The sequence below is a fragment of the Poeciliopsis prolifica genome, unplaced genomic scaffold (genome assembly GCF_027474105.1).
Source record: "Poeciliopsis prolifica strain line A6 unplaced genomic scaffold, Auburn_PproV2 SCAFFOLD019, whole genome shotgun sequence".
NCBI lineage: Eukaryota > Metazoa > Chordata > Actinopteri > Cyprinodontiformes > Poeciliidae > Poeciliopsis > Poeciliopsis prolifica.
Window position 1 is genome coordinate 9,523,715 of NW_026562394.1, and position 24,630 is coordinate 9,548,344.

The 24,630-nt window shown below is 40.2% G+C and overlaps 1 protein-coding gene across 1 annotated transcript in view; it reads right to left on the reverse strand.

Annotated features, from left to right (window-relative positions):
• Window positions 1-248: 248 nt before the first annotated feature.
• Window positions 249-24,630, reverse strand: part of cxadr (CXADR Ig-like cell adhesion molecule) — a 44,839-nt gene continuing 20,457 nt past the window's right edge. The window contains exons 2-7 of the mRNA XM_055043942.1: window positions 17,793-17,962; window positions 11,967-12,171; window positions 6,928-7,083; window positions 6,704-6,826; window positions 5,384-5,522; window positions 249-2,967 (exon numbers count right to left, since the gene is read on the reverse strand). Of these exons, the coding sequence (XP_054899917.1) occupies window positions 2,664-2,967; window positions 5,384-5,522; window positions 6,704-6,826; window positions 6,928-7,083; window positions 11,967-12,171; window positions 17,793-17,962 (1,097 nt within the window). The 3' untranslated portion in view covers window positions 249-2,663. The remainder of the gene's footprint in view (window positions 2,968-5,383; window positions 5,523-6,703; window positions 6,827-6,927; window positions 7,084-11,966; window positions 12,172-17,792; window positions 17,963-24,630) is intronic.

Genomic DNA, 24,630 nt, shown 5'->3' on the forward strand with positions numbered 1-24,630 from the left:
TATTCGATGTGACCGTCACAGGTTTGAATCCTCCCGCTCTGTCAAACCGCTTTACATTCAAATAAAGGCCAGTCCAGCAGACCTGTCAAGACTCCCGTTTTGGCCGGGAAACTAAATAACGTGTCCCCCCTCCGCTCTCGCGTCACTTCCGTCATCCTCCCCTCGTTTCCGGTATTCAACCGCCACGCTCTTACGTATGCGGTGGAGCCAAAACATCCTTAAAATAACAAAAAACGTAACTATTTCTTCATTTCAATGACTTTTATTATTCAAAAATACAGCACAAAAATACACAGAGAGAAAATATGATTTGAACACAGTGTGCACCTCAAGGGAGTCTTCATACGGTATTAGTACAGATTTCAAAGCTACTGTTAGTATTGTTAGTAGTTGTTTACATTAAAGTTAGGAGCATGGAGGAGCAATATAGCTCTGTACACTTCACCAGCTGATCTTTACATGGGCCACATCCTGCCTAGCAACAAGTATTAAATACAGCTGCTCACACACACCAAAAAACAAAACAAAACAAACAAAAAATGACAGATATATGTATAGCTTTGTGTAGCTCAGCTAAGGTCTCATTTTTGCTGCTTTTTGGGAATAAGTAATATAAAACTCCATATAGTGGCACCAGAACATACACACAGCTTTACACATAGATCTGCAGTGTCTCACAGTCTCACCCCCCCACACACACACATATATTTATAAACAGGATATTTGATGCTTCGTTCATTCAGTTTTGTTGGTACTTCAATAGGTATCTTCAATAAGGAGCCAGAATCTATTTCTTTTCTAACAGAAAGTACATACATTTTTTTAATTCATCTTTGCTGTAATTCATTCAAAAAGCTAAAAAACAAAGACTGAGATCTTAAAGATGAGAGCCAATCAAGGCGAAACCTTGTATCATATGGGCTGCTTCCTGCTATTGCCAATGAAAATTCTGTCATACTGTTCAAATAATTTATTTTACATCAAAAGGTCAGGGTGATTGAAATTCCCTCTAGAAAACAAATTGTTTTCTATTTTGTTGGCAAAAGTTTTAACCATGTAAAGGAACAAAATTGTTTTGAGGGCCACACTTTGGACACCGCTACATTAAAACTGTCAGAATATTTTTAGTTTAAAATCCTGTGTACCAACTAGGGAACTGTGGGGTTTGTCCCAGCCCATGTCTACAGCAATGGTCACAGTCCTCAGAAAGCGACGGCCATGAAGAACGCACAAAACACAGTTTGAACATTTCAACTAAGGCAACAAGGCAAGAAAGAATCGGATCAATAAGAGGTTAACCGAAGGGAAGAGTGTAAGGCCAAAAACAAGGATAGAATAAGGCATCAAAGAAGAAAACAACCAGAAGTTTTGCACTTTCTACTGTTTGTCCAAAAAGATGGGATCCAGATGATAAGTTAGGCTTTTAGAGAACGGCAGATAGGAGTAGCAAGGTCACGGTTATTGTAGGTTAAACTGACTGATTGTGCCGAGATTGGAAACGAAGGTCAGCTTTTAATGTAGAGTGAAACAGTAAGCCGCATTCCGCTCTGTGGGAAACTCCTTCATCCAGCCGTGATTACCGTCCTTCATTAAAATCTCAAATTAATGCTACATCAGCTCTGACCGGTTTCGTATCGACCACAGGGAGAAGGTTAATCAAGGTTCCGCCTCCTTGTGGCGCAACAACAAATACGTGGGATTACACACGATGCACAGCCAGATAGACCAAGGGATGCTCCTTTTGTCCTGTTAATTTGGTGTGTATGGATGTAAGAGGGGTTGTGGTGGGGGTGGCAGGGCTTTATATAGTCAAGCACAATCAAAGCTGATTGCTCAGTGAACCTTGTTGTCCAGCTGTTACCCGTACTCCCCCCTAAGAGCCTCAAAGGAAGAATGGAGAATGGATTTTTTTTTAAGAGTTGGGTCAAGTACCAATCATCCATCCAAACACAATTCATGGAAACCAAAACCTCTCTTTCCCTATCAGCCAATCCAGACCCTTTAAAGCCCCCCCTACGTAAAGTCAAAGAAATACAACAGTTCATTAGCAAACAGCTGACTTGTAGAGTCTCTTCTGGGATGAAGTCAGTTTGTTCTCAGTGAACTGTGAAACAAATAACAGCTATATTAAATTATATTGAATCAGAAAGCCACAACCAATCAAAACCGGACAGGTAAAGGAAGAGTTAGGCTTTGACTTAAAGAAATGGTAAGTTTTCCAGACATCTGTTTACACACACACAGAGGCATGCACACAGCTGTACAGGGTGCCAACTAAGGGGTTGATTGTGTTTTAAACAGTATATCTACAGCAAGATATCAATGTAAAAAAAAAAAAAAAAGAAAGAGAAAAAACATGCATTCAGTTATGTACAATAGAATTTGTATATTGACCATTCTTGCTTTTATATATCCACACCGATCATTTCCTGGGAGAAGATCCATGACATTAAATGCATAAGTGTTTTTTTCTTTATCTTTTTTGTTGTCGTCGTTTTGTATTTGATAAAAAGTTAATGTGCTCTATTTCCAGCACAGCACATCACCAACACAGCAGGGCCATGTCTTCATAGGAGGACCTTTTCGTTTTGTAGATGCTGTCGAGCAAAACCGTTTCATTTTTTTTTTTCCCCATAACTGCCGTTTTGTCCAGGGTTCTTTCTCTAGACGATGGAGCCGTCCCTGTTCTGGGCCGGGGTCATGACGGGAATGGCCCCCATGCGACTGAGGTTGGGGCCGGCCATTCTGGCGGCGGTCGGCGGGGGCAGCGGGACCTGACTCGGCGGGCGCTCGTACTCTTCGGTGGACGGGATCTTGTCGTACTGGGACTTCATGGAGTACTGGGACTTTAGCGTGTACTCGTGCAGGTTGGATGGCGACATGGACCCCAGGGACGAACGCTGGCTGCCCATCTGGCTGAAGCTGCGCGTGCTGGAAACGCGGCTCTTCGGAGGGGGGACGTCCTCTCTGGAAGGAAGCACAGACAAAACATTCATTTGCATGTTGGAGAAAATTAATACTTATTAATACTTAGATGTTGCATCATTTTTAAAGGACAAATATTATTCACGGTTCCATCAAACATGGGAAACCTAAAGCAGGAAAGGAAATTCAGATCACCATCACCACCACCTTGTTTGATTGCTGATGTTCTTTTTCCAACCAGATGTAATGGGACATACATCCAAAGTAAAATTTTTGCCTTGATAGCCCACAGAATATTCACCTAAAAGTCTTTAGGAAGTTCTTTCTGGTCAGCAATGGTTCTGGCCTTTGAAATTTCACATGGCCACCATATTTAAACAAGGCTGTTTCTGACTGGCTTTGACCTTAAAGCTGTAGTAACTTTTGTAAAATAATGCTTTTTATATATATATCCGTATATATATATACACACAAAATCTGTGAAAAAAACCCCACCAAATAAACCAATCAGTCAGAAATAACCAATAAGAGTCAAGGGGAGGGTTTTAGCGCTGCCTATCATTTTTGTGTTATTAGAGGCTCACACCCCCTTGATCTCTGCTATGCTCCAGATTCTACCCGATAGCAGAATGCTTATGCTAGTTAGCATGGCCACCATTGACTACAGATCTCCACCATCCCATTTAGCAGCAAGTATACGGCCATGATTGACAGCGCTAAGATCCTCCTGGCTCTGGTTGTGTTTGGTCGACAGCGGTGAATTTTTTCAGATGGCAATAGCAGCTCAGAGAGGCGAATTGGATGGATCTTTCCACAAAATCATGACTCATGCATGGTGACATTTTTAACAAATAGGAAAAAAAGATTTTTTTGTAAAACATATATACTGCATCTTTAAAGAATTCCACTTGATTTTTTTTTAAGTAGATACGGTATTTTTTTTTTCTATAGAGTGCAGGAACCCTGCCATAGAACCTGTAGGAGTCATTTCAAGAGTAAAACATGGCTGGACTCAATAAAAAGGAGACAGATAATTGGACACGGCGAATCTAACTGATGGAGCCATGTCTGCACTGCTAAAGCACAAACACTGTGCAACAGCCTGCAGGGTGGCGCACAGAATCCAAGTACAACTATGCCCTCTCCTCCCTCTGCCACCACATTAACAACTAATAAGCAGCAATAATCCAGTTAAATGCTCAATCAAATATAGCCTCAGGGGCCACAGCCTGTTTAGTCCGTTAGCGTGGCGCAGCAACGTGTCGGCGAATGTGTGGAAGAGAGACGGGACCAGAGGTCTAATCCTCTTTGTCCTCCACTGTGAGCAGTGTCACATCGTGGTGGTTCAGTCCGCGGCGGAGTGATAGCAGGAGAGCCCACAGGCCGGATGGAGCCGTGGACGAGCCGGAGGAGGAGAGAGCTTGATCTGTGGTGGGTGGTGGGGAGGCAGCCACAGGCAGACATGACACAGGATCCACAGAGCAAAGAAAGCTTTCAAACTGATTACCACAGCTGTTTATTTGAGGAGAGGTGAAAAAAATAAAAAATAAACCGCTGATAGAGAAAAAGCTTTTTGCATGGCTGCTGGAGACCTGCTTTACATTTCTTATGTATAAAACACAAAATTCAGTTGCTTTTATGCGACGGACCAACTTCACGTTTTCAATGGTTTTTGCAAATTAAGTGTTTTGTTATGATGACCCAAAAGAAAGTCAATTGGCTTCACAAGTCACGCAACGCCTGATTCACAGCAACTCTACACACACCAACAGATTTCATCCACCAACATAGATGTCTGGTGGCACTCGAAAGCAAATGTGAGTTCAGAGCAAACAAACATGGCCGACTTAGAGGAAGCACTGGTGATAGTTTGACGCAACGTTCACCAAACCTTCTGGAGCGCCACGGAAGTGGCTTTGTCATTTGTGTATCTTTGGATTCCTATCCATATTTCCGTCACATTCAACATGCTGTGCAGTCGTTTGTTGTCCGGGACACACCACATACGCTGCCACATTGGGTTAAGTCGATCAAACTTGTTGAATATCCCAGATTTTAGACACACACACACACAACAGGAATATTTCTTAATATCATCTTTAGAGTCATCTCAATAATTGAGAGTACTTAAGGCTGTCAGAAGTTGGAAATCAGGATAAAAACAGGAATAAAAATTGTCCGGTATGAGCGAGGCTTGACTGGCAAAAAGAGTCAACTGTGTGTTATTGAATTTAAGTGGAAACAATAGTTGTGGGAAGAATTCAGGTTTGTTTGAGATGTTTTCTAAAAACCACCTATCCTCTTCCTTCCACAGTTACATGCCGATTTGTGGTGGCCTATCACTTTAAATCCCAGTGAAATACACAAACCTTCACTTTTACAAGGAACTGGGCAATTCCCCCAGTTCAAATTAAACTCCATACTGGAGCCAACCTCCAGGGCGTTTTGGATGCTGTACCTGATCTCGTTGCAGATTTCCTTCTCGTACTTCTTGTTCTTGCGAACGCGGCAGAAACAGTAGAGGAGGATGGCGAGAAGGAGCAGGATCAGGAGAACGGCTATGATGGATCCTGCGATGATGCCTCCAGTGTTGCGCGCTGGGAGACACAAGAAGAAGAGTTTTAAAGAAGGCATGTACAAGTAATTTGGTTAAATATATATATATATATATATATTTATATTTATTTATTTATTGTTTTTGAAATATGTTTGCTCTTCAGATTAAAAAGAAAAAAATTCAAAAATTTCTGTTTGAACTTCGAGTGAGTGAGTGGGTAAAAAGGTTGAGCTCAATACCAATACGTTTTTCATATACTGCTTTTCAATATTGGAATTCTAGTTTTAATAAAACATCAGTACTTTGTGATCTATTGCAACAAAGCATTAGATTTCCATTTGGGTGTCCTTTCACTGAGAACAACAGTACCATCAGAGGTATGCAATTATTTTTGTGCCGACATCGTTTTCTGTACGTGAGCTTTGATCTTCTGGATCTCCTGTGCATTCAGTTTTAAATTAAGGTTAATCAAATACACGCAAACCTTTCGCCACAGAATTTATATTTGATTTTCTTGATTTAAAAGAAAGTGCACGTTCTTGTTATTAACAGGTCAATGCTCTGATAAACCTTTTGCCTTATGGAAAGAGAAATCCTTCATAAAGAAGCTTAAAATGCCCAGCCAGCCTTTGCACTTGTCAAAGTGCTTTCTCTTCAGCTTCCGCTGCATTTTGTTATGGTACCAGTGAACTTTATGGTTCAGTGTCGTGAAGTGGAAGAAAAAAGCATTAAAGATTTAGATTTTAAATACAAATCTACTAAAATTCACAAAAGTGTGGCGTATATTCCTGTTTAAACCCCTTTATTCTGATGTTTGTAAATAAAATCCAAAACAACTAATACATTCAGAAGAATCTTAACTGCTAGAGTCTTCAGTTTATCTGTTGAACATCTGAAAACTATTTAATCCTGTGCTTCCACTTATAACTCCTCTCATTGCTTTATTACAGGAATCTATAACCTACATAGTACAAAGAGCCATTTTATCCTCACTCCAGCTGAACTACTGGAGCAAACTAGAGACAAAAATGTTTCATGATCTTTGGAAAAAAAGACTGAGAAAATATAACTCATGCTTTCATTTGTTAAAAGAATAAGTTATTAGAACTAAGGCAGTCTAATGTTAAAATATAATTGTCCTTGTCAGACACTGTAAATCAAATGTGATCTAAACAATCAATACTCCTTGAACAGTTAAGAAAATGTTAACGGAGAACCTACGTGGGGTCACTTGGAGGTAAAGGATGCACTCCTCTGAGCCAACGCGGTTGCTCGCCACACAGCGGTAGCTACCAGACGCACTGGCAGAAACGTTCCTCACATTGACGGTTCCTTCCACGGGGTCTGATAAGGAGGCAAATGCACAACATCCCACCGATTACAGATGGAAATTAAAGCGAAGGGGTGACTGACGGTCATTTTCAGCTGGTGAAAATGTGAAATACCCATCACAGCAGTAGAAGGCATCTGCTTGCTGTCACTGGTTTTTTCCCATTTGTACTGCATCGGCTTCGTTCCCTCTGCAGCTGAGCATCTCAGCACAATGTCTTTGCCTTCCTCTAGGGTACCATCGGCAGAACACTTTGGCTTTGATGGCCGCACTGCAAAAGACAAGAAAAAACAACAAACACATCCAGATTAGAATGAGATAAGTCTGTTTCTGCTGTGTGCGCTCTGCAAAATCGTAAAATCTTGCCAAGTCATCTTTGTGTTGTTTCCATAATTGTATATTTATCATATGCTATGATACTAATGTTATAGTAAGTGTGTGTAACTACTTTTATAATAAATATTTGTTTTTTGAATGATGGTTAATGGGGATCCAAACAAGCAAAACTAAATCAAACTAAAATAATTCCTCAATAAAAAGAAGTTCCACTGGCAGATTATTTTAGTTATAACATGGGAAAAATGTCTTGGTATAAATGAAAAAACAATCTGTCAGTGGAAGAAATACTTTTTCATGAATATTAAGGTATTATAGACCTTAAACAAGCTCCAATATCTTGCTGAAGTCACTTGTAAGCTAGCTTTGGCTTTTTTAGAAATACCAAGATATTTGCACTAGACAACCAGAAACGCTTGGTGAGATTTTGTTTTTGCAGTGTGCGATATGTGTATGAGCTCCTTGCGGTTTTAAAACTCAACTCCCCCTTCTGGCTCAAGCAGCAGTCATCCGCTGAACGAACGCAGTAATCAGAGAAATTGATACAGCTGCCGTCGTTACAGGGAGCCGTCACTCAGGATAATCGCCACAAACGAGTGGCGAGGGAGCTGTGAACGTCTGGGAGTCCAAATGCAGGTGAATATGCCGCTCGGCAGAAGCGATACAGGACCGCCGTTGTGTGTGTGAAATCAGGGCAGAAGAATGTGAGCAGTCGGGTCACAGTGTAGCCAGGATATGAGACGGGGGAGGTCTAAAGCAAACACAGCTCAAAATTAAAAACAGGCCAGCAAGAGGGGAGGTACATGGGCCAGCACAGCAAAGAACGGGACTCTGATGTTGTTTGGATAGAGTGAATCTGAGGCTAAGGTCTGCGCTCAGCAAACACTGACAGAACAGTGACATCATGGCATCAGGAACAAAAACCCCGTTTAGCAGTGGGGGCTGCTGGGAGGGCAGCCAGGTGCCAGTCGGGAGGGGCCAGCTTAGCAGACATAAGCATAAGGATTAACAGGACGCTGACAGCACTGACTGCTCTTATCAATCTAATAAACACAAGCAAGGGGAAGGACACAGGGCGACAGTTCAAAAATGAGGTGAGCGGCCACGGGCACGTGGCAACAGAGCTACGCGTCTCCTCGCTTCATGCGGCCGCCATGTTCCGCCTACGCGCGCATCCGCGCATCGCGCCGCAAATGTCAGGGAGCTATGACATTTTGAACGCGTCTTTTAAAGGTGAAAGTCAACCCAACACGTCTGCGGGGCCGCGGTGCGCGCCTCCCTATGTTAGGTCGGCTGTCCGAGGAGCAGATTTATTTGTTGGGGAGATGAGGTCAAAGAGGAGGGTTGACGGAGTCGGCAGCGGCACCCGTGACCCGGCTCTGAGGAAATTCATGAGATACCCACTGAGAACAGAGATGCATTACTGCTGAGGAGAGCATGGTGACAAACGGCTGAATAGAAAAATAAAATGTGAGGAACTAACAAGTTTGCATGTAGACTGGGATTTCTTTGTTTTAATAGATAAGTTATCAGAGTGGATAGAAATCACATGTGGTGTACCACAAGGCTCAATTCTTGGACTCCTCCAATTTAATATCAACATGCTCCCACTAGCTCAGGTTACAACAATAAATATAATTTATTGTTGATACACAACTCTACATTACAATATCACAAGGTGACTCGAAACAGATAAATGTGTCAAGGTGTCATGACAGGAACAAAACTGAAGTTAACTTTGGACCTAAAGCGTCAAACAACTTCAGTTATTAAAGCTAGAAACTAGGCATAAGGGCCCAAAATCTGGGTGTGGTGATGAACTCAGACCTGTTTTTTTTCAGAGCCACATAAAGACAGCTCACAATATGGCTTGCTTGTCTTTTCAGCAAGGAGAATCGGATATGGCTCTCCTCTTGTATTGTGCCACGTTTATTAGCATGCAATGGGTGCGCATTTGATTTTAGTAAAAGCCATGGTATGTTTTTGGTCCCCTATTACTAAAAAATGGAATTAAACTGAAAACAAAAACCTCGGTGAACACTCAGTGTTGCGCCTTGCACTTTCCACTTTAGGATTTTAATTTGGATCTTTTTTTGAATGGCCTGGAATCAGTGAAAATGTTCAGATTCAGGGTATTTTTGAATTCTGATGAAGTCTAACGTGTAAATGTATTGTGAATTGATGCGGCTCAATGGAACGTCGGTGGTCACAAGGTGTTTGGGGAGCTGCTGACATGCAGAGCTGGGCTTCTTCTGGAAGCTCTCTTTCTGTTAACTTCAATGTCCCACACAATAGGAAACACTGCCCCCTTTACCTGGGTTACACTGTGTGGACTACAGTGTGTGAGTGTGTTAAAGAGATGAACATCAAATGAACTTGAGGAATGTTTACCTGTGTGTACACTTCTACATGCGTGACTCCTCTCCTCTTAAGGAGACGAGCTCAAGGTAAAAATGCAGAGTCAGCAACATGTCCCCACCTCTGCTTGTCAATGTTGCTTTGACCCTGAGGTCAACAGCTAGCAGCCTGTATGCTGCCATGGCCTCCAGCAACCACCCATTATTATGCACACACATTTGTGCATCTCAGCAGCCTCAGGCATAGAGGTGCCTTATTTAGTTTAATTTAGTGCTTTTTACTGTAATATGTGTGGTTTTACCCCCATTTGAATCTATTTGTACATGCTCTGAACCATGAAAGGAGGGGGTTTGTAATTTTTTCAAGTTTACATTAAAGAAGTTGAATATATATTTTTGTTTCATTCCAGAAAAAAAAAACACAAATCATATTGGTTTATTAAACACACACAGTGGAATATTTCAAGTCTGTTTTTCTTGTTGTTTTGCTGATAAAGACTGGAATATAACACCTTATAATCAATGAAAGGCCAAGAACATCAGGACAACCGAAGAATCATTAAAAGAAAAAAAATCCATTCACTGGGAATAACTATGTGTGCTTACTTTTAACATAAGGCATAAAAAAAGATTAGTGGTTATAGTTATTGGATGGTGTGGAATCTAGGGTTGAAATCCTGCATCTATGTTTAAAACTCTAATTTTCAAGTAAGAAATGTTTTCTTTTCTTTAGCTGCCATTTTGTGCTTGGAGTAAAGTACTGAAAGTTTCTTGCTGGGCTGATGGCAACACTTTAAGAAGAGCCATAAACGTAACGTACATCAGGATCTTAAGGTTAATTCAAACTACCAACAACTCGTAAAGTTCCCAATGTTTCCATGTTCCTTGTGTTCGGGTCTGCCTTTAAATGTGCATGAGTCATAAAATGCTGTGTTAATGGTTTCTGAGTCAGCTGTAGCCACAATAAATGCTGAGAACACTTGTTGACATTCAGCTCTATCATTACTGATGAGGTCAGTGCCGTAACAACGTCTGACAAACCTGTTTGTGTTCTCGGCACGCCCAGATTTTTTTCATACGCACATTATTTTAAGAGGAACAGCAGCCAATTTCTAAAACTTATATTTCAAGCGGAGGAAGTCTTCTCCGACCTGTGTATTTCATAATAACAGCAGCTCACGTCACAACAGAGATTAGAGTTTCATGTGTTTGTCCCGTATGCAAATGGAGCGCGAGTTTCGGGAGGCGATTCACTTTCGACATCATTTAACTGGTTGACTGATCAGCAAGGCCACAGAGCGTGTTTGCCTAGGGACTAAATCATCTGACTTATACAACTATGATGTGTCATCCAGTTCCGTCTGTGGATGAAAAGCGGAGCGCGTAGTCTTTACTTCCTGTTGGCTGCCCAGTGAAAAACAAAATGACTCTGCATACAGAAAACGATCAGTCATATTGTGAGAGTTGTAATAAAACACATTAGAGATACAATCATTTTCAATTAGAGCTATGTAATCAAGAATTGGAGCTATGTGTTCTGTGATTGGTGAGTGATGTCTGAGTTTTGTAAAGAAGAAGTGAATAAGAGTTCACCTGGTTAAATAACAGCTAAATAATAATAATGGTAATAGATAAATTCAACACAAAACCCATGTATTCTCATTGGTTTTGATGATCTGACACAGAGCAGAGAGTGAATGGAGAAATGTTTTTAATGGCACTTGGATTCTTATTTTGTTCCCAAAACAATTAGCTGGAATGACTATAAGTGGAGAAAAAAAGAATCTAGGAAAGAATCCTGAGAAATTTCAAAAGGCACACAAAACACTAAATTGTGCCAAAGTTGCCCATTTGGATGGTTTGATTGGGTTTTAATCACCTGATACCTCTCCAAACCTTCTTAGCTTCACTGTTTTTCCATGAATTTTGGCACAATAAATTGTCGGTTTGTTTGCTCGATGTTCTGCATAGCAACTGCACGCTTTCAAAGGAATATTCACATCACAAAGTGCATTTTCTTATCAAGAATTTTTAAATTTTTTTTACATTTTTCACTGAGTAACAGGAGTGTTGATTTTTAGTTCTCTAAAGTCTGAACCTCATTTTGAAAGCAGAACAATTCAAATAAACCGTGGAGGTTGCTGATATTTTGGGCATAACATTTTTGAACAAATGTCTCAAAAAGATGCCCGAGGTTAAAAGGAAAGGAATTCAACTCATCTAGAAGAGCTCTTCCACTTTTGAAGGAAAAGCGATTAAATATTCAGCAGACGCTTGCTGACAAAAAGCATTTGAAGAGCCCACTGTAAATAATAAAAACTTGTCATTTCAGTTTTCATTATTTTTAAAAAGTAATTAGATTGTTGTGCTATGATTTCACCAGATAGAAAATAAATGAGTACGACATTCCTGGCCATGATGAATGGTTGTGAACCTCTAGAGGAGTTCGTATTGTTCTCACCCATGACAATCAGCTGCATTTTCTTGCTGCTGATGCCGGGAGCCTTCTTTACTTTGCACTGGTAGGTGCCGGTGTCCGTCGACTTCAGCCCGGTCAAGTTGATGGAGGCGTCGCCGCTCTTCGGATCGGGTGTGTTGAAGTGGACTCGACCCTTCATGGGTTCGTAATAATCCTCGTACACCCGGTCGCCCGAGTACAGAATCACCTGGACGCAGAAAAAAAATAATCAGTTATGTTATTTCTTATTATTTATTTTGCATTAAATTTAGAATTCCTCACTGCATTTTCTGAACTATTTGAAAGGCTTGCTACAGTTTATTTTTCCCCATGTCCCCACCAAGTTCTCTTTTATTTGTTTTACGTTTGCTGTTCTGCTCCTGCTTACACTGACTGAACAAATTACAGTTGTGTTGTTTTTACATGTTTGACCAAGGTTGTGAAGATCTTGGTGTATTTAAGTGGGAAGAACCGGTGCACAGTTAGCAAATAAATGTCAAATTTACTGCATACATGTCTGTGTTTAAAAAAAAAAAGAAAAGTTTTAAGTAAATTCAGTACTGTTTTTTGCATCGGATCATATCGGACAATATGACGTTATCCGTGCCAGAAGTGAAAAAAGTGGATCACGCATCCCTACTCATAATTTTGACCAAAGAAAATAAAATCTGTCAATAAGAAAAAAAATAGTAGGAGAGATGGTCTATTTATGAATTGGAATTGCTTTATTGTCATTGTGCGAGGAAACACAACGAAATTTTTAATTCATGCAACAAATTCCTTGCTTATTACAGCAGCCAAGAACAAATGAAACAGACGGAGATCAACCTTAGAGTGGTCCTCAACCCGCCACTGTGTCACTATGTCCTTTCTCTGCTCAAGTAAAGTGAAGGTGGAACAAACAAAGCCACTACAGCGGAGAAAAACCAACAGCCGCAGAGTCAACAAAGCACACACACAGTCAGGTGAAGCTAATAGGAATCCTGCGACAGTCATGGTGTCGGAAGAAGACATCACCATCAAAATGAGGGGAAAGGAGAGCACATAATGAAAAGGGTTCCCATTCTCTTTTCCACGCACCATCATATTCTTGCAAGTCTCCATGGAGACAGTGATCAACAAGGTTTTCTGTGCCACTATCGACAGAACAGCAACACCCCTGAGTGAGGAGCATGAAGAAGCAGGATGATGAATCTATAATGGAAGTCTGAACCAAATAAGGACAGAAAACATTCCACTACATAAACACTCAGTGAGACAGTTGCAAACAGTACTCCGGTAATAACTAGAACTTTATATATATATATATATATATATATATACATACGTGTGTGTGTGTTTGTGTAGAAACTCATTTTGAACAGAATCAGGAACAACAGCGCTGCCTTTGTTTCCTCCAGTTGGCAACTTCACACAGACAGACAAGCAGCACCTGCTGAATACAGGAACGCTGGCTGATGTTCACTACCCTGAGCTGCTTTCAGCACCATCAAACTAACCACGGGTGTGTGCGCATGTGTGTGTGTGTGTGTGGCTGTGTGTGTGTGTGTGTGTGGCCGTGTGTGTGTGTGTTGTGTGACTGGAGAGTTTCCACGAATCTCTCTCCTTTAAAACAACTCTGCGCTGCCTGTCCTCTCAGTAAGGAGCTTACTGTATCCACTCACTTCTCTTCCTTCTCAACTCTTTCAAACATAATTCAGTTTCTCTAAAGATCAGATTCGAAACACTTGGCAGGCCAGAGTTTATAACCTGCAGCTTCAGAAGGTAGGATTTGTTTTAAGGATGCAAAGAAAAGAGAACAACTAAAGTACCACAAGGAATGCTGGGTAGTATATATGATATTATAATCCATGGATGATCCAAAATGTTCTTTTCTGACTGAAAGATTAATTTTAATCAAGAGACACTTATTAAGTACATCCAGTAAGAGACGATGTCCTGAAACTGCTGCTTCATTACAGCAGTTCTTCTCTAGCTAGAAATCACTTTGCTTAAAAAAAAAAAAAAAAAAGGGGGGGTAGACATGAAATTATATTAAATTAAATTGTATGAAATCTCAGAAATTATTTTGCACCAACTTAGTAACGTCAATGTTCCCACAGTTTCAGTATTAAGAACACAAAATATCAACTTCTTTGAAAAGTCATCAGGTTTATAATAGAAATTAGCTTCTGATCATCTGATCGTCAGAGACCATTTAGGAACTGGTGATATTTGGACTAAAATTATTCCACTGCATTTCAAAATGTATAATTCTCAAGAATTTTTTTCAATGACTTAGGCGGCGATTGCAAAATTTTGTTTGTTTGTTTTTTTTGGACGTTAGCAGAATGTCGACAAAGATTTGCACAACTTTATAATCGAAACGCATCTTAAAAAAATATTCTTAAATCCAAATAATCAAAAACCGGTATCGGAAGAGCAAAGATTTACAAAAACGAGTGTTTTTAAATCAATGCATCTTTCATTAAATAGAGCAGTTTAACTAAATTATTACTTTGCTCTGTATTCTGATACCGTTAATAGAAAACCAGATTGATCCTCGTCAATGTAAAGAAATTATTTCTCATCTTCCTTTTCTTCAAATTATTGCAGAAATTTTGTTTTTAAGTTGGAATTTCCTCTGGTGACAGCTGCGTACTTGCTGCAGCAACACTAGTCTCCAAAGTATCAGGCCAACAGCTCTTGGAAAGTGCATGACTCATCTTGTACACTTTCAACCATTAAAGCAGGTAATTCTGTTAAAACTCCACATTGCTCTCTGGGGAGGAAGGCAGATTCCAGTAACTTTACTGGGACAGCAAACCCAGCAGGAATAACATTATGTGAGACAAGACCACAAAAGAAAGGAAATGGAAACGCCCCAAGGTGGGTTGGATGAGGTCTCCCTCCAGCTTAGCCCCTTTGTGAGCAAACAGATGGGAGTGCTTACACACGCAGACACCTCGAGCTCCTAAAACTGCACAGTAACCTTGAGAGTCTGGGAAAAAGGAATATGAAACGGGCCAATGAGAAGGCAAGCGAGCCAAGTCAGGGTCAGGACGGCAGAGCGGCGCAGCCAGCGCCACGCTCATAACCGGTAGCAACCGACCCTTCCCTGTCAACAGACAACACGGCACAGTGTTATTAGTTCAACCTTGGCTTCACCGGATCCGCTTTAGGATGACATCACCGTCATGTGACGCGTCTGCGACGAGAGTTAAAGGTGGAGGCGGTGCTTATTTGAGAGGCAAAGCAGAGAGCCGCGTTACCTGTGTACTGCAAACAGGCTCAGGGAGAGCAACGTTTCATTATCTCTGCTCCCCACCGAGGCTTTTCATTTGAATGAGTCAGCCTGCAAGCCTGGAAGTTCACATCTCTGCTTCTGATTAGGCTCAAGGTTAACAGATTAACTTCTATGGGGAAGAAAAAAAAAAGACACGGCCATCAGCATGTGAAAGCAATGTCCTGTTTCCCCCCGAAACTCCTAAAATCCTTCAACTCTTACACTATTTTCCACCAGCAAACAAAAAACTGTTTCATAAATAAAAGGCCTGGGTCAGTTCTTGGTACCAATAGATATGTGATTTGTTTTTTTAACAAGTCACCGTTTCAAAAAAATGCTAACATAGTATTCATACAATTAACATTTTTTCTATGAGATATAAGGAAAAGTGTTATCTCCTGTATAGAGCACATGGTGACACAACTTCAGTAGGGGTGCACTGATTGTAATTTCCTACTGATTTTGACTTTATCTTTGCCTGAAAAGTCACCACATGTTGGATTGGGAATCTTTCACCATCTCAATTCGATTCTGATTTTTGAGTCCATGATTTGAGTCAAAAATAAATTTTCAATTCACAACAATTATTCATAAAGATTTCTGCTCAGGATCCTGTGGATCTAGCCCAGTCTGCTGTGTAAGGCAGAATGACTAATGGAAATGTCAAAGTGCCTTTTTCCACATTAATTCCATTTAAATGGGATCTGTGCTTAGATTACTCTCTCCCCACATTCTCCATTTTGCTTTTATGAAGCAGTCAGGTAGAGAGCGACACACATTTCTGCAGACGGCTTCCTTTGTGCACAACGACGTAGAAATTTCCATACATGAGGTTTTTAAGCCATTTGGTATCTTTGTAGTTGTCTGGTGAAGAATCGTAAAAAAAAAAAATCTATATTTAATTCCTCACTACATCAAATAAATGCATCTGAATGTTCCTCAAAAGTATTCATGTCGCCTGCGGATACATCTAGAGATGTGGACTGGAGTTTTAAATTTTACCCAATCGCTACTGTTTTCCATGACGCAATGTGCCAATTGGATGTTGTTAATCTTCTTTCTCAAAAGCCGAGAGCCCAGACCCTGTGTACGAAACAAAGCTACATTGCAGAGACTATTGTGAACAGTCCAGACGTGACTTGGTGAGCCTGTGTGTCGGTGAAAGCTCTATCATGACAGTGGCAGATTTTCATACCTTTATGGAGGAAGATAAGATCAGTGGATCAGATTGGTTAACTATTGTCCAATCTCCCAAAATTAAGGAAATCTGAGCTGATTTATCAGCACGTTTACACTTCACACCTCCCTTATTTTTCCTCAAATTAAAGCAAAAGGACAAATTAGGTAATATGTATATTTCTGGAAACTGAAACAGTCTGCATATCAAACTCAAAAGTAAAATAAATGTTCAAAAAAACAATTAAGACAATGATTATGTTACATTATTTACACAGCAGACCTGGAAACCACGGCAACTTTACTCAAAGTTGCAATAACGTGAGAGTCTGATAATGGGCCGTGTGTCGCCGTCACCGTGGTGGGAAACATTCAGGACAGACTCTCCCTTTAGCGAGTCCGCGGCCAGGCAGTGAGAAAAAAATGCAAATGACTGTTGGTTCCAGAATCCCAGGCATCTCTCACTCCATCCGACAAAAGCGCCACAAATTAGCTCCGGCTCACCAGCCACAAAAAGATACTGATATATGAGATATTGTAGGCAAGCCCACATGTTGTAGCAAACTGCCCTGCTGAGTCCAGCCTGGATTTTACTCGCCTTTAATGTGAGCAAAGGTTCATCATGGTTCCTGAGCATCTGGGAGCCTCCGGCTATAAACTTTCACTCTCCTTTCATTGTCTGACACAGCAGCACATTGGCCTAATTCTATCCCCGTCACATATACTAAAACAGCCACTTGGAATTAATGTGCCACTAATTGCGAAGAATTTAGTCCGTGCGTGACTATGTGTTGGTTAAAGGCTACTAGAACGTGTGGGAATCTAACAGGTCAAGGAGAACAAATGTGTTCCCCGAGAGATGTCGGAAATATTTAAATTCTCGGGAACATACGCCGTGTGAAACCAAAGCGCGTGAAACGATACTTAAAAACAATAAGCCTTAGTTTCGTCGAGGGGAAGAAAGAGAAGGTAAATCCTAACTGGAAAGGATCAGTTCAAATCAGAAACCAGTGAACAGGGGAGGATTTAGGTCTCTCCAGTCAGAGTGGGGCTTGTTGGGTCAGCAGACAGAGAGGGCTGCGTTATTAACAGAGGTACCTAATGACGATGTACTGACCCATTTTTGACTAACGAGAATAAAAGAATTTTGGAAGGAAAAACAGTCACTAAAGCCACAGGAGAAAGAGAGAAAGAGAAGAAGAAAACCTCAGCTATAGCTACACACAGTCACCATGTCCTATAGGTATGAAATGGTATAAACACAGTGAAGAACAATAAATTGTGCTCTATTTTATTCAAGTCAGAAATGATGGTAGAAATATCAAGAATTCCACCAAAGACAAATAAAAAGCTCAAAATATATATATAAAAAAAACATGGTCACGTACCACTTGGTCGTTAATTTGGTTGTCGGAGGCCAGCAAACTCCATTCTATGTCCAGAGGTCCAGTGTCTGAGGAGCTCAGGGAGAACTGGCAGTCCAGCTTCACGCTCTGCCCGCTGGCCTTCTCTACAGGTGCAGTCGGACTAGATGTGATCTGTAGAGCTGAGACCAAGGCTGGACAGAGAGGGATAAAGAACGTCAAAGTCAAAGCTGTAACATGTCGAGCAACAAACTTAGCAATATTTCACCTGAAGCACGTAAAATCTGCTGGACACTCTCCTCTGCCTGGGATGAATTTTGTCTTATACCATAGTCGGGTAGTAGTGATGGAGATTGCTTTACTTCATAAAACATTATATATCTCTGTATCATTGCAAACAGATGCCTTGTTGACATCAGCCTGATTTATTAATGCTATTATAAACACAGTTTATGAGCCTGTCATGGTCATAATCAGTGGATCCACAGCACTGGAAAATAGGACTCAGACCAAACTTTTAGGGTAAGATTTATTTATTACTATTCAGATTAAAAGGAGGACATTGTTTAACAACAAAGTAGGAAATGGATTTTACAGATTAAGGGTGGTTTCACGACTGATGGTCCGGTACAGTTCGATTGGGACCAAAAATAGCAACAGGCTACATTTTCTGCTGGTGAGGTTTGCTTTCAAACTGCATTGTGTCAAACAGACCGAGCCTTTTGAGGAACCTCGCCTGGATTAATTATGGTTTCCTGTTCAGGAGTAGAAAGCATAGAAGAAAAATCCTGTGCTACAGGTTCTTGATAGAATGAGAAGATTGTTATTCTTTCATTTTCAAAGTCGAAAATGAAAGACTCACAAAGTTTCCCCCATTATTAAAGTTTTTATCTGATTTGTATAAATGACAGTCAAACTGAAGTCAGTCAGCTGATTCATTTATAGTCAGAAGATGAGAGTTCCTCATTTTGATGCATACAAAACAGACTTTTGGAATTGAATCTGCTGATTAAGGGAAAATGATCAAGTTCTCATCTCTGGCTGAGTAATAGGTACATATTCTCTGTAATTATATCCACATGTTTTCAGAAAATAAATAACTGCGCAGTATGGAAAAACAAAACAAAAAACAAAACAAAAAAAAAAACAGAAATAAATGACACAATGAGAAACTGGTCCATTAAAAATGACAAGAAGCTGCAGATGTTCTTCTCCAGATACAAAATGGGCTAAAATATCTCGTTCTATGGGAGATTTCAGCTGTGACAGAAATGCAGCCCATAGAGAATAGAGCTGTCACACGCTGTCATAATGTGTTAAGATCCGTTTGACAACCTCCCACATACCGATAAATAAATAGGGTTGGGGAGATTTCTTTAAGTACATATCTATAATCAAACTGTTCTGTTGATACCAAAAGCTCTATGTGTAATAAATAAAACATGGGATTTTCCTTTGGCTACATCAGCGTTACAGTTAAGTGCCTTCCCACTGACGGAAAGAGTCTACTGTCGTGTGAAAAGACAATCAGGGAAGAGGGAAATTTGTATTTCTTTATGGAAATTACATCAGTTCCAGATGCTCTCAAAATGAGAATATTATCATTTACCGAAATAATTTGTTGGGACAATTTCTTGACATTTTTTTTTTTATTTATTGCGATAATAAATCATCACAATTTTTTTTTGACAATTTGTATGATGATGGTCGATGCTTTCATAACCATGGCGAATGAAAAGCCATGCTTCCTTTCATGGTCGGTCATGCAATTCATAGGCAAACAAATGCCACATTTTAAATACTCTATAGAGATGCACAGTCAAATATTAGTATATGCGTCAGATATTCTCGGTTATGATGTCCCTGATCCATAGGGGCTGATCTATTCAGTCTAATTCTGTGCTTCATGCTCAGAGCAATGTAATGCTTTATTGTTTATTTTACATTATATTTAGAATTCCTTGATGCACTTAAACCATTTGAAAGAAAGTTTATTTTTACATGTTTGACCAAGATCATCAATCTATTTTTTTCTGTCAGTTTCTTTTTCTTACATTGGCTCTTATACTCCAAATAGTACTGAATGAATAAATTTGTGTTTCATCAAGCTTATGCGCTTTACTGGTGCAGAGTTATCAAATGAATTTGTAATTCAGATCATTTATGGGTGTTTAAAAAAAAAAACATGTTTTAAGTCAATCCATCATTTCTTGATGAAGAAGCTGAAAGGATAAGGATCATTCTACTGATGAAAATTTGGGCTCACAGGAAACAGTCGCAGATTTATCTCTATTTGCTCCATTTCAACTTCAGAACCGTACTCTGAGCATCGACACACAACTAAATGAGATGCACAACATGAAGCAATCCCAGTCACATCCACTAAAGCTGAATTTCAGAGCCTGTAAGCGTGTGACACGGTGGTTTCATTTTCCGACTGCCGGAGCTGCAGCTGGTCGTTTGAGCCCACAGATTCTGACAGACGCCCTTGACTGGGGAGTGATCCATTGCCTTCAGCGGGGGCTCAGGAAAGGAGGAGTAAAATGGAGGGGGAAAAAAAGCAGATATGTGTCTATCAATGTCAAAACGGATATTCGGCTTGTCATCCGCATGAAGGAAAGCTGTGTCAATTCATCATGCGCTACGAGGAGCTGGGGCGTTATTCACAGTTGCTTCAAAAGCGGAGAAGATTGTATTGTGAGGAAAGAAGAAGAAGAAGAACGCATTCAGCTGGAACAGTAGACTAAAGTGATTGATTTCTGGCAGGTAATAAAGGGAACAGTCTGATACATCTGTTAAATCTGTGACACCCCGGGTTCATAAACTATTTGTCTAGGTTGGAACTCAGCTTCATTCGGAAACCAAAAACTGAAAAAGTCTGCAGCTTCGGGCACTCACACATCAAAGATCACGTTTTGGTAACTTAAAAACTTAAATAACTACATTACCTTGTAAAAGTATCCATGTCCCTTTTTTTCTATTGAATTAAATGTGAAGGACCAGCACAAAGTACCATAGAAGATGAAGCAAGGCTTGTAGAATCACTGTCAATGTAATGACTGGTAAGGTGATTACTGCTCCACTTCTAGGCATATAGAGGAGAAACGTTTGACAGCTTTTTCTTTACAAAATGGCTAAACTTTAGTCATATTGGATGCCTAAATAGCTGGCTTGAGGAGCAAAACAGTTTGGTACATTTGACTCAAATATGAGCATGGCAAATAAAACTTCAATAAATTAGCATACCTTTAGTATAATGTACAATAATGATTGAAAAACATTCAATCTTGCGACTTCAATTATAAACATTTATGACTATAAAATGTACAATATTAATTTCTCTAACAGGTGGCCGACTAATAATTGGATGATAACATTCATTTCCCCCAAAAAATGCTGCTGCTGTTTTTTCCAGCATTAACACACACAAGTTACACATGTAAAGAGAATGGAGAAAAAAAATGAGTGGAACATAAAAAAAACTTTTAAAAAAAACTGAATTAATTCCAAGAATTAATTCAGTTTGTATTCTGACAGAAAGTTTGTATTCTGACATTTTTCAAAACCAACAACAATAACAAAGCAACTACAGAAATCCAAACAAAAAAAATACTGTTTTTAATTACCTAACCTACCACTGAGATCTTCTGGTAAAAAAAACAAAAAAAAAAACAAGACCATAATCAAACCTTTTGACATGCAAACAGAAATTAGCTCAGGGTGTTAATCAGTAACTATCTGCAGCACTTTCTCTGTACAGTGTGTGAACCCTGCAGGATGTTCCTCAGAGGCATCAATGATGAATGAAGAACGCTGCGGTGTGAGGCTGCTACATGTAATCATTAGTTTATTTAGGGTGAATGCGATCGTTATTTAGAGTAATGGCACCGGGGCAAAAGTAAACTGGCCTTCTAGCTTTAAGTGAATATAATGGATTGATAAGAAAGGCCATCATCTTAGTCCAAGGAAAACAAGAAAATGAAATGAAAATTGGATTGCTGGTAAATGCAGCCATGCACGCAAAGCAGACACTCATTTATTTCCATGAGCCTAGTGTCTGTAGTTAAATTAAGATGCATGCCAGTGTGTGTTTGTGTGTCTTTACTCTGCAGGAGCCGGGTGGTGAGGTTGCAGGGCAGCGGGGGAGGAGCCGTGTTGCCTAATTAAAAAGTTTGTTATAATAACTAATCCCGTCTGGCTGGGTTTCTGCGAGTCGCCCACTGCCTCCAATCTCCATCCTCCCGTGACGCAGCACACCCAGCGCGATTACTGGGAGATCTGGAGTAAGCTCGAGGAATTCGGGGTCGGGGGGTGTCAGCATTGCTCCAGTCTGCGCTCACTCAATCAGTGGCCTCTTCCTGCCCTTCCCGCCAGCCCTCCTCCTCTTTAACACAATCGTGATTGTGGAGTGCGAGAGTCCCCTGGCCTCCGACTCTCCGCGGGCCTGCTGATTGTAAACCCGCCACCCACCCCATCCACCTTTTTGTCGGCGTACAATGGGGCGAGAAGCCTGTCTCCTGGCAACCGATCCCTCGGTGAAGGTTGCTGTGGTGCTCAAGGGGCGGCGTGACGCAGGGAGGGGAAGAGAGACAGGCGGTGAAGGAGTTGAGGAGCAACAGAGAGAAGTTAAGTAGGAGAACTGATGAAAAGGCTTTGCAAGCGAACGTTATGTGTGTGGCACACATAAGGTGTGTGACGTTACCAAATGTTGCTGGACGATAAGTTGCCCCAGAAATCTTTGCTACAAGTTATAATACTGTCATTTTGGTACAGTATAAAAGTGCAAGTAAACTCTCAAACGTAAAAAAATGTTTTCATTTCTACAAAAAAGGAAAAAACAACAACAGTGTAAGTGGAAAACATTTTAAATATCCAAAATAAATTAAGAAAACAAGATATCAAGTCCCTGTGAGCAAAAATTGAAACAATCGGACTTATTTTAATTCAGCATGCGATTAATTGAGATAATTGAGATAAATTTATTGTTTTACAATTCCGCATAGGTCTGAGTAATTATTGCACAACATCAACCTCAATATTTTCTACAAATTTTAATGTCGTTGCAGTTCTAAACATTCCCCAGTCAGTTTGTTTTTACAGAGAAGGCAGATCGTAGCTCCAGTTGAGCCGCAGCTGCTCTCCAGAGGTAATGATGAAAACCTACAGATGAGATGAGATGCTGAGATAACTGGCCTGCATTTCTCATCTGTCTTGCAGTACTTGAAAGTAGCTCAGTTTTTCCACTGATGTGTACACAGGTCGATTTCATCAGACGCAGATGAAGCCAGGAGTTTACAGACAGCGAATAAAAGTACCTTTTTCTTCCCCCTCACTGTCTGAAGTTACATCAGATCAAGTTCCTCTTGCTTTAGGTTAGTTGGAATTACCAACATTATTTCTATTAGCTAAATGCCTCAATAATGAGAGAATGTCAGATTTTGTTTTACTAACGTTTTCAAAATCAGAAGTCAAATACATTTCCTCAGTATTTGATAGCATTGCAGATTGTCTCTAGGAATGAGAACAGAGCTTTGTGGAGGCCACACCAAAACATTGACTTTGTTGTCCTTAGACAACTTTGGATGTATGCTAAACATTATTGTCCCATTGGAAGACCCATCTGAGCCCAAGCTTCAACTTCCTGTTTGGTATCTTTACATATTTTTCCCCATGATCCAATCTATTTTATCAAGTTCTTCATGCTGCAAAACAGCCCAGGAACATGATACTGTAATCCCCATACTTCATGGTTCGGATCCCAGTTTTTCCTCCAAATGTAGCGATGCTGGTCGTTATGACCAAACAGTTCCACTTTAGTTTCATTACACATCTCCAACATCTCTCCAAAAGTGAAGGTTTTTGTTCTTTTTAAACTGCAATTTTGCTATTTTTTGTTTTTGAATTATGACTTCCTCTTCACTGAGTGACCTTTCAGTCCATGTTGATACAGAACACATTTTCAGTGAACAGTGACGCTATCTTTTTTGTTTCATCCTGTATCTTCACAAGGTCTTTGGCTTCTGTACATATATTTATTGTTACTCAGCATATGTAAATTTTTGGTTTCAACCATCAGTTTTAACTTTGAATGTTCCACAGACAAAGCAAAGTCATGTGCTTCAAGGAGCGACTTCACCTTTTACTATTAATAAGCCTTACAGTTTGACAAGCCGACCTTTGTTAGCCCAACGCCCAAGACCCTCAAAGCCCTGGCAGAGACCATGGTGGATGATAAGCTTCTCCTGAAGCTCAGAAAACCAACTCTTACCACCCAGAGATAAAGCCAGCAGCTATTTCAGGCTCACAAGGCAACAACAGTGACAGAGGAAGCTTGGCTAAGTGAAAGAGGTGAATTACACTGCGCTGGGATTTACTTCTATTTACCTTCTTCATGCTTTGCATCTCCTTAATCCTGTTAAAACTACGCATTTGGTCTACAGCGTGCTTCAGAGCCTCTGACAGCTTTAGTTCACAATCAGTCAACTTTGAAGTATTGCAGCCAATCAGCTGAAAATAGCGAAATGTATTATGACAGTAATGGAGGAGATGGTTCCAAGAAAAGAGATAGGCACACTCTTTTATTTATTACCCAGCAAGAGTAATATTCTTTTTAGGGTTTCCAACAGTTTCAACAATTCAAATCTAAGACATTTCAGGACCATTTTAAGACAATTATGGATGACATTTAAGGCCTTCATCGCAACAAATGTGTATATTTTAAGTTTGTCGTGCCAAATGTTCTTAGATCTGTGCTAATAGTGACCCAAAAGGCTAGCTTCCAGTGGAAGTGGTCAGCACATCAAAAAAGCAAAACTATTATCTTTTTGTTTGTGGCTCTTGGCAGCAGCTTTTTGCTTCTCAT